A 13905-nucleotide genomic window follows, 5' to 3' on the forward strand; every position below is an offset into this window, starting at 1 on the left:
GTAACCCAGCCATTTTGTACAGGTCATATCTTTCCCAGATGAGATCTTAGTGAACTAGAAATCTGAAACTCTGTCCCCTGCACCAGTTTCTCTGCCACACATTCATTACTCTATTCGTACCCTCACGGGCGTGGCACAGGTAGCAATCCAGAGATTACTACTCTGGGAGTCCTGCTTTTCAGATTTCCAGCTTGTTTGCTAAATTCTCTTTTCAGGACCTGCTCACTTTTCCTATCTATGTCATTGGTGCCAATATGCACCAAAAGTTCTGACTTGGATGAGAACTTGCAAGTGTTGTTACCAAATATCCTCATCCTTCTAAGTGGTAAAAATCATAAATCTAGCAGGTGCTACAAAATAGCTTTGGTAGGGGACTTAGGAGTCCTCATATAAGATTAATTCACAGGTTGAGTGTGATAAAGAAGGTAAATGCAATGTTGGCATTTATTTCAAGGGGAATAGAATATGAAAACAAAGAGAGAGTGCTGAGCCTTTATAAGACACTAGTAAAAAAAATTCACACAGTATTGTATGCATTCAGACAATACTGCTCTTGGAGTATTGTCAACAGTTTTGGGCCCCATATCTCAGAAAGGATGCATTGTTATTGGACAGAGTCCAGAGGGGGTTCATGAGGATGATTCCAGGAATGAAAGTGTTAATGTATGAGGAGTGTATGGTAGTTTTGGGCTTGTACTCACTGGAACTTAGAAGAATGCGTGGGGATCTCATTGAAGCCTACTGAATGTTGAAAGGACTGAATATGGTGGAAGTGGAGAGGATGTTTCCTCTAGTGGGGTATCCAGAACTAGAGAGCATAGTCTCAAAACTGAGGGGCGACCTTTTGGAACAGAAGTAAGTTGGACATTTTTTAGCCAAAGAGTAGTGAATCTATAGAATGCTCTGCCACAGACTGCGGTGGAAGCCAAGTCCATGGGTATAATCAAAGCAGAAGTTGATAGATTTCAGATTGATTGGGGCATCAAGGGATATGGTGAATGGGCACTTGTATGGGGCTGAATGGGATCTGGGATCAGCTATGATGAAATGCGGAGTGGACTCGATGGGCTGAATGGCCTAATTCTGCTCCCATGTCCTATGGTCTTATTGTAAGTTCTGGCATTACTACAAGGTGATAGATGTAATACAAAGTCAACCAGCTGTTTTATTTTAAATGGCAGAGATACCTTTTCAATAGTTGTGTGCATTCAGGCAATTTGGAAGTATTCCAAAGTTCAAAGTTCAGAGTTCAAAGTAAATAAGTACATAAAGGTCACCATAAAACCCTGAGATTCATTTTCTTGTGGGGATTCACAGTAAGTACAAGAAAAACAATAGATTCAATGAAGGCCCACACCTAACAGAACGGGCAAATCATCATAGTGCAAAACAAACTATGCAAACACAAAAGAAAATTTTAAAAAAGACAGATAAATAAATAAATAAGAAATAAGTAGGCAGATAGGTAAATAAATGGATAGACAGATAGATATAAAGATAGATAGATAAGCAATAAATATCAAGAACACGCGATGAAGAGTCCCCCCCCGCCCCCACCGTTCAATAGCCTGATGGTTGAGATGGTCTGGAGGCTCCTGTATCTTCTTCCTGTTGGCAGCAGCGAGAAGAGATCATCTTTCTTCTGATCGTTGCCTTGTGCAGTACTTGGTAGGAAGATCATATTGATTGCTCCACGTGTTGGTCCAAAACCAGCTTGTGTCTCCGGAAGGATCTGCTCGGCTAAAGGCTTGAGCCAGTTGTTCATGATGCGGTGAGGATCTTTCCTGCTGTTGCTAACAGGGAAATTCCACGATAGTTTCTGCATTTGGATCGATCACCTTTCCTTTTGTAGATGGTAACGATTGATGAGTCTCTAAAGTCTGCTGGTACGTCTTCATTTATCTGTATCTTGGAAGTCACCTCTCCTCCAATGTCGACCTTAATGACGAGATCCAACATCATCTTAAATGCGCAGGAACAGCTTTTGGACGTCTCCGAATAAGAGCCTTTCATGATCGTGACATCCGAACAGACACCAAGATGTTAGTATACAAAGCAGTGGTAATCCCAATGCTCCTGTATGCATCAGAAACCTGGACAACATACCGACGACATCTGAAGGCGCTTGAAAAGTTCCATCAACGCTGTCTTCGAAACATCTTAAATATCAGCTGGGAAGATAGAAGAACCAACATCAGTGTGCTAAATGAAGCAAAAACAACAAGCATTGAAGCCTACGTCATCAAGAACCAACTAAGATGGAGCGGTCATGTTGTTTGGATAAAAGACGAACATCTGCCGAAACAAGTCTTCTACTCCCAGCTTAAAGAAGGCAAACGTAAAAGAGGCGGACAACAGAAGAGATTCAAAGACGTCTTAAAAGTCAACATGAAGAAATGTAACATTAACATCAACAATTGGGAAACAAATGCCAAGGACAGGAAATTCTGGCAAGCCATCATCCGAGAAGGAACAGCAACTATCAAAGCCAACAAATGTGCAGAATTAGAAGAAAATGGAAAGAGAGGCAGCAACAACCAAAGCCCTATCTGCCACCTGGAACTACCTGTCCTGAATGCGGAAGAACTTTCAAAGCCAAGATTGGACTCATAAGCCACTTGAGAGCTCATAAGTAGATCAACAGAACGAAGACCATCATCCTTGACCTCGAGGGATAGCCACGACGACGACGACTTGGTAGGAAATAACTCATGACATTTATATTGAAAATTCAGTTAAATTTCTGGTAATTGTGGCTCACATGATTTTGATGATGGAGTATTCAATAAAGGTTTTAAAAGGTGAAGGTTAAGAGAATGTCAATACCTGGCATTTATATGGCATAATTTGATTTGTCATTTATGACCCTAAACTCGGATCTTATTCAGGTCTTGGTATTGTTGCATGCATTGGCCAACATATTAATAAATGAGTTGCAAATGGAATACTGCTGTGGTTAGATTTCCACTCTAACCTTGTAAAAGAGGGAAGGCCTTGGATGAAGATAAGTTGGCCTGCAATCCTGACCTAAGAAATTCCTGCACCATGCTCTGGGAGAAAAATTACTGGGCTGTAACTACACAAAGACTTTTTTTTACAGATTATACTCTCCCAGAGGAAATCATTTATCTGCTGTATTGAATTCTTTAATGATTGTAAACATTCTAATTTAAGTGGCTCATTTGCAATCTATATCAAAGAAATACAAATCTTGACTTTGGGACCTGTCTGTATTTTGTAACCGATTTTGTAGTCATAGTCTGTGACAGAGTGTTGTATCCAAGGCCAATAGATTCCTCCTGAACCGTGCGGCCAAGAACCAAAGGCATTGGACACATTCAAGAGGAGCATAGATTTCATTCCCTTGCATTCCAGCTTTCTTGAGTTTAAGACCATAAGGCGTAAAACATAGGAGCAGAATTAGGCCATTCCTTCACAGTTGATTTATTATCCTTGTCAACCCCATTCTCTTGCCTTCTCCCCAGAATGTTTGATGCCCTTACAAATCAAGATAAGACCATAAGACATAAGGGGGAAAAATTAAGGCCAGCCACTATTCTTTTAAATTAAGTTTTGTATCTCAATCACTGACTTTAGTGATTTACAGACACGGACCTTTTAAATCTTTCAGCACTTTCGCATCATCTTGTCATACCAGGTACCTAGAATCATTTTTCTTAGACCCATGAAGAAATAAAGTTTGTTACACGTTTACGGTGGCATGCAAAAGTTTGAGCACCCCTGGTCAAAATTTATGTTACTGTGAATAGCTAAGCGAGTAAAAGATGAACTGATTTCCAAAAGGCATAAAGTTAAAGATGACACATTTCTTTAATATTTTAAGCAAGAAAACTTTTTTATTTCCATCTTTTACAGTTTCAAAATACCAAAAAAGGAAAAGGGCCAGAAGCAAAAGTTTGGGCACCCTGCATGGCAGTACTTAGTAACACCCCCTTTGGCAGCTTGTAAACACTTTCTGTAGCCAGCTAAGAGTCTTTCAATTCTTGTTTGGGGGATTTTCGCCCATTCTTCCTTGCAAAATGCTCCTAGTTCTGTGAGATTCTTGGGCCATTTTGCATGCACTGCTCTTTTGAGGTCTATCCACAGGTTCTCGATGATGTTTAGGTCAGGGGACTGTGAGGGCCATGGCAAAACCTTCAGCTTGCGCCTCTTGAGGTAGTCCATTATGGTTAGGTTCATTATCCTGTTGTAGAAGCCATCCTCTTTTCATCTTCGGCTTTTTTACAGAAGGTGTGATATTTGCTTCCAGAATTTGCTGGTATTTAATTGAATTCATTCTTCCATCTACCAGTAAATGTTCCCCGTGCCACTGGCTGCAACACAAGCCCAAAGCATGATTGATCCACCCCCGTGCTTAACAGTTGGAGAGGGGTTCTTTTCATGAAATTCTGCACCGCTTTTTCTCCAAACATACCTTTGCTCATTGCGGCCAAAAAGTTCTATTCAAAAGGTTCAAAGGAACATCTAAACAAGCCTGTTGCATTTTGGAAACAAGTCCTGTGGACTGATGAAGTTAAAATAGAACTTTTTTAACTACCACTGCATGAGAATCAAGGAGAATTTTGCAGGGTCCTTAAAATCAGGGTCCTGAATTGAAGTGGTCCAAGTATGTTGTTGAGATGCCTGAAGATGGCAGACACTTCTAGGGTCATGAGAAGTCCTCAAGACGCAAGTGAAATCAGATTGATCCTGGAAGGTATTGTGCTATTTGAATGAAACTGCAACTCACACTTCTCCCCATGACCACAAGGGGAGATAGCATACTCGATCACTGCTACTCTCCCTTCTGCAATGCTTACAAAGCGCTCCTCCGTCCACTGTTTGGGAAGTCGGATCATTCCTCCATCTTGCTTCTGCTCATGTACAGGCAGAATCTGAAACAAGGGGCAGCCATAGTTAAAACCATCCACTTTTGGTCTGATAAATCGGTCTCCACACAACAGGACTGTTTTGATGACATCAACTGAAATGTCTTTCGTTATGAAGATATCTCCAAGTTCATTGAAGGGGTCACAAGCTTCATCCAGATGTGCAATGAGGATGTTGTCCCCCAAAGTTTAGTCACGGTCTATCCAAATCAGAAACCCGAGATCAACAGTTCCGTGCGTGCTGCACTTCCTGCACGAGACAGAACTTACGTTGCTGGTAACCAACAGGATCTCCAGAAATGCAGCTACAATCTACGCAAAGTCATTAAGGCAGCGAAACAGCAATACAGGGACAAGATTCAGACACAACTCTCCACCAACAACGCATGTAGCTTATGGCGAGATCAGCACACTATTGCAGACTTCAAGGCAAAGCACAGTGTTGCTGCTAACACCACTACCTCACTCCAGATGAGCTAAATCTTCTTCATGCTCGATTTAATATCACCAACACTGAGCCCCAGAGGAGAGCAGCCGAAGTGACCTGCACTCTGGTCATCTCTGAGGCTGAAGTACGCAGGTGTTTCTAACGAGTGGACAGCCACGTGGCTGCGGGAACCATTGGCATCACAGGACGGGTACTCAGGAAGTGCACACCACAACTGGCTGGTGTGTTTACAGACATTTTTTATCTCTCCCTCTCCCAGTGAAGGGCGCTGTCCTGCTTCAAAACATCCACCGTTGTTCCCGTACCTAAAAAGACCAAGGTAACAGTCACCTCAATAATAAGCGAATGCTTTGAGAGGCTGGTCAAGGACTACGTCTGCAGCATGCTGCCACCCACACTGGGCCACATCCAATTCACCTACTTACACAACCAATTGTTAGATGACGCAATACCCACAGCTCTACACACTGTCCTTACACATCTGGAGAAGAAGGATGCTTATGTGAGAATGCTGTTCTTGGACTACAGTTCAGCATTCAACACCATAATTCACTCCAGGCTTGACAAGAAGCTCAGAGACCTCAGCCTTCACCCTGCCCTGTGCAGCTGGATCCTGGACTTCCTGTCAGATTGCTGGTAGATGGTAAGAGTGGGCTCCCTCACCCCTCTGACTCTCAACACAGGAGCCCCTCAGGGCTGTGTCCTTAGTCCCCTCCTTTCCTCTCTGTATACCCATGACTGTGTCACCATGCGCAGCTGCAATCTGCTAGTTAAATTTGCTGATAACACTACATTGATTGGCCTTATCTTAAATAATAATGAGGCAGCCTACAGAGAAGAAGTCATCACTCTGAAACAGTGGTGTCACGAAAACAATCTCTCCCTCAATGTTGCAAAAACAAAGGAGCTGGTTGTGGACTACAAGAGGAATGGAGACAGGCTAGCCCCTATTGACATCAATGGATCTGTGTTTGTGAGAGTGAACAGTTTTAAGTTCCTCGGCATACATATGACCAAGGATCTCATGTGGTTTGTACATACCGGCTGTGTGGTGAAAAAAGCAGAACAGCGCTTCTGTCACCTCAGACGATTGAAGAACATTGGCATGAGTCCCCATATGCTATGAACTTTCCACAGGGGCACAACTGAGAGCATCCTGACTGGCCGCATCACTGTCTGATATGGGAACTGTACCTCCCTCAATCGCAGGACTCTGCAGAGAGTGGTGTGGACAGCCCAGCGCATCTGTAGATGTGAACTTGCCACTGTTCGGGACATTTACAAAGACAGGTACATAAAAAGGGCTGGAAAGATCATTGGGAACCCAAGTCACCCTAACTATAAACAGCTCCAGCTGCTACATCCGGGACAGCTTCTTCCATCAGGCCATCAGACTGATTAATTCACGCTGATACAATTGTATTTCTATGCTATATTGACTGTCCGGTTGTACATACTATTTACTGCAAATTGCTATAAATCGTACATTGTACACTTAGACAGAGACATAATGTAAAGATTTTTACTCCTCCTGTATGTGAAGGATGTAAGAAATAAAGTCAATTCAATTCAATTCAATTCATCCTTGCGTGTGCTACCATATTTTGACACAAGGTAGATTAGTGAAAGCCACCTCAATGTCAACATTGACTTGTAACAAATACTTTGCAGAAGAGAATACAAAGTTAGCTGGTTGGATAGTTAACACCAAAATATTTTATCTTCATTCACGGATGTATATTACACTTAGCCACTTGCAAACTATTTAATTGGCTAGAAGTTGAAAACTATATTTTGGTGTATAAAGCAATAATTTCTCTATGTGTCAATAAATATTTTGTTCGATCACTCACCACAGGGAACTGTAGAAGCTAAGATTCAAAGCATTCTGGATTATTGAAAGAGGCTGTCAACATCTCTGAATATTTAGGCAACACACACAAAATGCTGGAGGACATCAGCTGGCCAGGCAGCATCTGTGGAAAGGACGGAGGGAACAGCTGACTTTTCCAGCCAAGACTTTCATCAGGAGTCCTGATGAAGGGTCTTGGCCCAAAATATTGACTGTTTACTCTTTTCCACAGTTACTGCCTGGCCTGCTGAGCTCCCTACAGCATTTTGCGAGTGTTGCTTGGATTTCCAGAATCTGAATATCTATGCAGGGCCCGACATATTGATGTAATTACAAGAAGGCATGGCAACAGCTATATTACATTAGGAGCTTGAGGAGACTTGATATGTCATCAAAGGCTAGCAAATTTCTACAGATGTACCATGAAGAGCATCCTAACTGACTGCATCACTGTCTGGTATGGAGGGGCCACTGCACAGGTCTGGAAAAAGCCGCAGAAGTGCAAAGTTAGCCAGCTCCATCATGGGCACCAGCCTCCCCAGCATTAAGGACGTCTTTAAAAGACAATGTCCCAAAAAGGCTGCATCCATTTTTAAGGACCCCCATCACACAGGATATGCCCTCTTCTCATTGCTACCATCAAGGAAGAGGTAAAGGAGCCCAAAGAAACACACTCAGCATTTTAGAAATGGTTTCTTTTTTATCATGAAACCATGAACACTACTTATTTAAAGCTATGTGTATATATATATATTTTTTTCTTATTGTAATTGCAGTTTTACATTTTTATAGCACTGTACCTCTGTCACAAAACAACAAATTTCACAACATATGCCAATGATATAAAAGTTGATATTGAATCTGAATTTAAGGACCTTGACCACTACATGAAGATGAACCAGATCATCCTGGGGGCGGGCTGCAGGGAGGAGTGAGGGATGAGAAGAGATTTCAGGGTGACAGATGAAGGTTGAGGGTCAGAACTGAAAGGAGGTCAAAGTTGATTAACAGGAACAGGATAAGGAATTAGGATTGGTGAACATGACAGGTTGAGGACAAATTCTGGTAGGGAGTCCAGATGAAAGATGAACTGCAAGGATCATTGTGGACTGTGGAGTGGGGGATGTAGGGGAGGTGGTAGAGATTAGCAGCTGGGGAAGGGTAGCACTTGGTAGCTGGAAAGGAGCAACTATAACTGAGAAAGATGAAAATGTTGGTGTTTCCGATTGGCAAATTGGTTGGGTCAGGCCATACTGAGTTAGGAGGTTGACTGGGGAATGCTTATGTGAGGACTGTGAGTTTCAATGATGATTGTGGTTACATTTGGGGTCAGAAGAAAATTTAATGGAGAGGTGCATAAGTAAAATCCATAAATGGGATTAAACCATATTCCCAGTATGGGACCTCAACCAGCTTAGGCAATTTCCGTTAAGCACCACAGGCCCAGTGGTGTTGTGAAGGCTTGTTTCTGTCCAAGTACTCTGTTCTTGGCAGAATGAAAATCCTGGAACTAATAAACGTAAAGGACAATGTTCTTCCACATTCTAGCATCACACAAACATGGAGAACTTGCAATGAAAATCATAATTTTTTATAAATTCCTAATTGCCATTGTGTTTCATCTTGCATTGAAACAGAATCATGAAGTTGACAAAAAAAAACACTGCTGGATGTACCAATGAATAATGGAGGGATGTTATGCTTTCTTACAGCCACTGGGTAGCATTATGCGATAGAAGTAGATGTCAAGCAAAACATTAAAATTGGTCACCAGAAAACTGCTCTGGAAAAGCTGATATACATACCAAAGTCCCCAAAATGCATAAGGCTTTTGCACATTATCGATCAGAAAACCTATACTTATTTCCTGATTTTCACCCTCCGTGGCTCTCTGTAGATCTCTGCACACTGTTAGTCCCTGCAGCTCCAACACCTCACCAGAGATTTATTGTTTGTCTGCAAACTTAAGTGCTGAATATGCACTAAGGGTGAACAATGGAACCATTTCCACTCAAAAATATGCATTTTCTATTAAGGTCAATGTGTTGGGTTCTGACCACTCTCCACTCCTAATCAAACCCATGCACCTCCCAACCATCCCTTCATTATTCAATGGGGCTAAAACCCCGTGTGTTATCTCTAACCGTTAGCTAAACTGGTGCTGGGCAGCAATTGAATTTGATTCTTCCTTGATCTGCTATGGTTCACTACCATACTGTCCAAGGCAATTATCTGCTGATGTGTTCAAACAACATACATGTGTAGATCAAAATGCTTAATATAAAACATTCTCCAAATCTAAAAGAAAGCAAATTATTTTGCATGTATTATATGAAACAACAGTTTACACAGGGTTGGAGAGGAATTAACATTTCTGACTTGACATTAGATAATCACCTGCACTTGGGATGACAAGAATGTACGGTGTAGTGATCTGTATCCTACCTATTACCGTTAAGACAAGGGGAAAGTTCCAGGTCAGCATGCATAAGAAAAAAAAAGAAAGTAGAAAGTCTACCAAGAAAAAATATCCTTTGATAATTTCTCATAGCCCCCATTCTATAAAAATCAAACTGGAATCCCCAAGAGAAATGAATAATTACTTCAGATTAAAGCTTTAATGACACCTCTGCCACTAATTTTAATTTCAATAGAATAAATTATGATACTTGGCTTTAATGCAAATGTAGCTCTATTACTTTGCCTTCATTTTGCTTAATAATGTGTCAATACAATGTTCCATGTCTAAAGAGAGAAAAGTGACATTCACAAAATGGGAAAAAATAAAATAATTTGTGCACTGTAAAAATGGCCAAAGCAAGAAATGGTAGCTGAAAAGAATTGAATAGGCTTCTATTTGCATTTCACTGCTTTTAGTGCAACTATAATGATAATGATGTCTACAAAGAGTAAAGAGCTTCATGTTCAGAAATGAATTTTCAATATATGGATGTAGGTTTCTAAATTCCAAGACAAATTCAACTCAGAATGCTTAACCATGCACAGAAATGACAGTGCAATGACTGCATAATGTCACATTTCACAAATTATGACCAAAATAAATAGCCATATAGAATGAACTATAAAAGGTGAAGTCGCCATGCAAAGATTCAACAAAATAAACTCATGCAAAACACAGGCAGTTCATTTCTGCAAACAAATCAATCAAGCATCAATCAAGAAGTTCTATCTCCATAAATTCTTCAAATAATATTGGAAGGTATAATTTATTTTTGTTGCATGTGATACTGGTTTTGGACAATGCAAAGAAAGAAAGAAATTCCATACCTTTTGTTGCCAGTCTTAAGCAGCTGATTTTGGTCTCCTATGAAGAATAAGAAGAAAATACATCATTGTTATGTTAATAGAGTTAGCTGAATCTAAACTTCCTTGCCTCTTCACCTCTCTTTTCTTCTTTAAAGAGTTTTCTTAAACTTATTTCTTTAACCAAGCTTTTGGTCAGCTGACTTAATATGTCAATATATGTGTAGATGTTGCATTTTGTTGATAATGCTTGGAAGTTTTAACTGGGTCATAGGTTCTATGAAAGGATAAGATGAAATTCTATCAGAAGCTATTCAGCCCATTGAACCCATGACCTATAAACTTTCAGGCCGAGATCCTTCATCAGGTCCTGATGAAGTGTCTCAGCACGAAACATCAACTGTTCACTCTTTTCCATAGTTGCTGCTTGGCCAGTATCTTGTGTGTATTGCTTTGGATTTCCAGCATTTGCAGATTTTCTCATCTTTGCGTCCCTATAATCTTTGTTTTTTTTTGGTGGTAGAAGCTAAGGACAACTGCTCTTAACAATTCTGTAAGCTAATTTGGCCTACATTGTTGGATCATTCAGTATAAATCTGAATACACTGTACATGATCTACTTGTGAAACCCTGTCAATACTTAGTTTCATCAGCCATATGGAGTTATAAGATTGATTCCATCCTTGATATTTCATCTCTCTTCCTCTGAAAGTATCTTAGCAAATTAGTACCATCCAGCAATTTCACTGAACATATTTCATTGCAAATATTGTCATGCTAAAATATATTGTTATCTATTATCCTCAAAATTCAATTTAATAATTTATATCACTTAAGTCAAAATACACAGATTTTATTTACAGACTTAGTAGTATCTAATTAACTGGGCATTGATTTATATATTTGTTTGTTAAGCACATTGCAGATATGTTGAATTCTTTTTAATACCCTTTGTTAGCATTTAGCAATTCCAGATGATGCATTATATTAACAAAATAAAGTTCTCATGAAATGCTACTGTCAGAATCCCTAGAAATCATTCCAGTGTTACATTTTTTATGAATTCCCCCTTCAGTCATTTTTGTGACATTTTTGAATGAGACTGGCAACTTAATTCAATTCCTGCCCATTTATAGCCAGGTTAAGTGAACTGAATTAAAACTGTCCAACTTCATGGAAGTTGAGATGCTGAAAGATGACTTGAAAGGTTTCCATTCCATCAAACAAATGTGAAATGAAACGGCATTATTAAGAGTGAAACCCATTTTCTACTTCTAATCCCCTGAGCAAAGAATGTTAAATTCATATTGTGCTTTGACTGTTTCTAAATTTTTAGTGAATAGCCAGCATTATGCATGTATGGGATAATTTATCTATGAACTAATACAGATGACCGTTTGGAGAATTGCAATAGAATTTACTGGGGGTGATTGATAAGTTCGTGGCCTAAGGTAGAAGGAGTCAATCTTAGAAAACCTAGCACATTTATTTTTCAACAAAGTCCCCTCCTACATGTACACACTTAGTCCAGCAGTCATGGAGCATACAGATCCCTTCTTTGTAGAAGTGGTCCACAGCAGGGGTGATTGATAATTTCGTAGCGTAAGGTAGAAGGAGATGAGTTATACAGCTCTCGTTACATGCAAGTGCAATTCAACTCTTTCAGTGGAAATGCAGGAAGTTTGAAGTTTCTCCTCATCTCCTTCTACCTTAGGCCATGAACTTATCAATCACCCCTGCTGCAGACCACTTTCTGGATGTCCAAGACGCCGACTTCTACAAAGAAGGGATCTGTATGCTCCATGACTGCTGGACTAAGTGTGTAAATGTAGGAAAAATAAATGTGCTAGTTCTTCTAAAATTGACTCCTTCTACCTTAGGCCACGAACTTATCAATCACCCCTCGTAAATATACAGAAATCAAAGGGAAGCAAAAGTCCCCAAATGTTTAACCTAGGAGTCAAGGCGTAACTTACAGACTCCGATGATCAGTAGAACTGGCAAGAACCCAATGCCTCAGTACACAGTAAATGTTGAAAACATGGTTTGGTTATTTAGATATGTTAATTAAGGATCTAAATTCTGATGAAGGGATTCTTTACAAAATAAAGCAGATAGCCTCTGAATTCAGCTTTGGTTTTTGATGTCATGTTTTACACAGGAGTTCTTTAAACAGCTGTTAGAGGCAATGTTCCCTCTAATTTGTAATAACTAGTGTGCACAAAGATCTTGTGCTGTGTAATTTTTTGCCCAGTGTCAACAACATGAACGCACAGAATTTTAAAGTGGAAGTAAACCCGAAACTCGAAGCTATTCTAAGGATAATAAACTACCAAGTCCTGTTTGTTGTTCATTATTTATAAGAAATAAAATAATTATCAATAAGAACTTTTATCTCCTCTAGGTTTGATTGTTTTTGCTCTTCTTCATCTGCATTCTTACAAAGCATACATAGCAGGCCTGTAGCAGGTAATGAAAGAATTTCTTGCCAGAGCTTTTGCATATAGTCCATATGTGATTTGCTTGCTAACTGATGCTTTAAAGAGTCAAGTTTCCAAATATCACTCCACTTCTTCACACTTGCAAATCCTCCAGCAACTTTTGCATCACAACAATACATGCAGGTAATGCCAGTTTCTGTATTGTACATAAATATTTCTCGTAGCTGCACGTTCCGACCTCATGAGCTTTCGGTGTAGGAGTTTCTACTCTTTCATTAAGCCATTCTGCTTTAAATGAGGTTCTTTTGCGTCTCACACCCTTTGCTTCTTTGGAATTCAACATGGCGAATCAATAATTTCTTCAATAAAAACAGTATAAATAAATCAGTTCTAAAATCTGCAGACAAATGATTGTAAACTTGACATTGTCAACACTGTCCACAACAGAAACCGGAAAAGGAAATGTGATTACGTACATTCCAATGAGGTAGAGGGTGACAGCTTTTTGTATGCAGTTTAAACACCTTTGTGCGCTAGTAGCGAAAGATGTGTGTACACACGCACACACGCACACCTTAGAGGGAACATTGGTGAGGGAAGTTGTTAATTACTCACTATCATCTCTGTGTCAGATCAATTCTGACAGTCCTGCAGAACCCTTCCTCCCCACCTCCTGAAACTGACCTGAGTATCACAGCAGCTGAGCTCCTTTAATGATCCATGAGATAGGTGACTTTAGAGGAGAATTTAGTTTGGGTCAGAAGTTCCTCTTAAACTCCCCTTTTTCTAATTCTAATTTTTTTTCTCTGTGTAGTTTTGAGTAGAATAGCCAGTCAGCTAAACTCTAGCAAAACTTTCTTTCATGCTTCAAAGGACATGAAAATTCCAGATGCTTTGATTGATGTTCCAAAATAATTATGACTGAAATTCTGACATCAAATAATTTGTTTATTCAAACCGAACTAGGGTTCCTGCTGCTTCCTGACTTTTATTACAGTGTTGATATTAAAT

The 13905-nt window shown here is 39.9% G+C and overlaps 1 protein-coding gene across 3 annotated transcripts in view; it reads right to left on the reverse strand.

The window, feature by feature from the left end:
• Positions 1-13905, reverse strand: part of LOC140187024 (receptor-type tyrosine-protein phosphatase T) — a 1622799-nt gene that overhangs the window by 271663 nt on the left and 1337231 nt on the right. For all 3 annotated transcript variants that reach the window (XM_072241892.1, XM_072241901.1, XM_072241888.1), the window contains exon 13: positions 10478-10514. In XM_072241892.1, coding sequence (XP_072097993.1) covers positions 10478-10514 — 37 coding nt within the window. The remainder of the gene's footprint in view (positions 1-10477; positions 10515-13905) is intronic.

The sequence above is a fragment of the Mobula birostris genome, chromosome 2 (assembly GCF_030028105.1).
Source record: "Mobula birostris isolate sMobBir1 chromosome 2, sMobBir1.hap1, whole genome shotgun sequence".
Classification (NCBI taxonomy): domain Eukaryota; kingdom Metazoa; phylum Chordata; class Chondrichthyes; order Myliobatiformes; family Myliobatidae; genus Mobula; species Mobula birostris.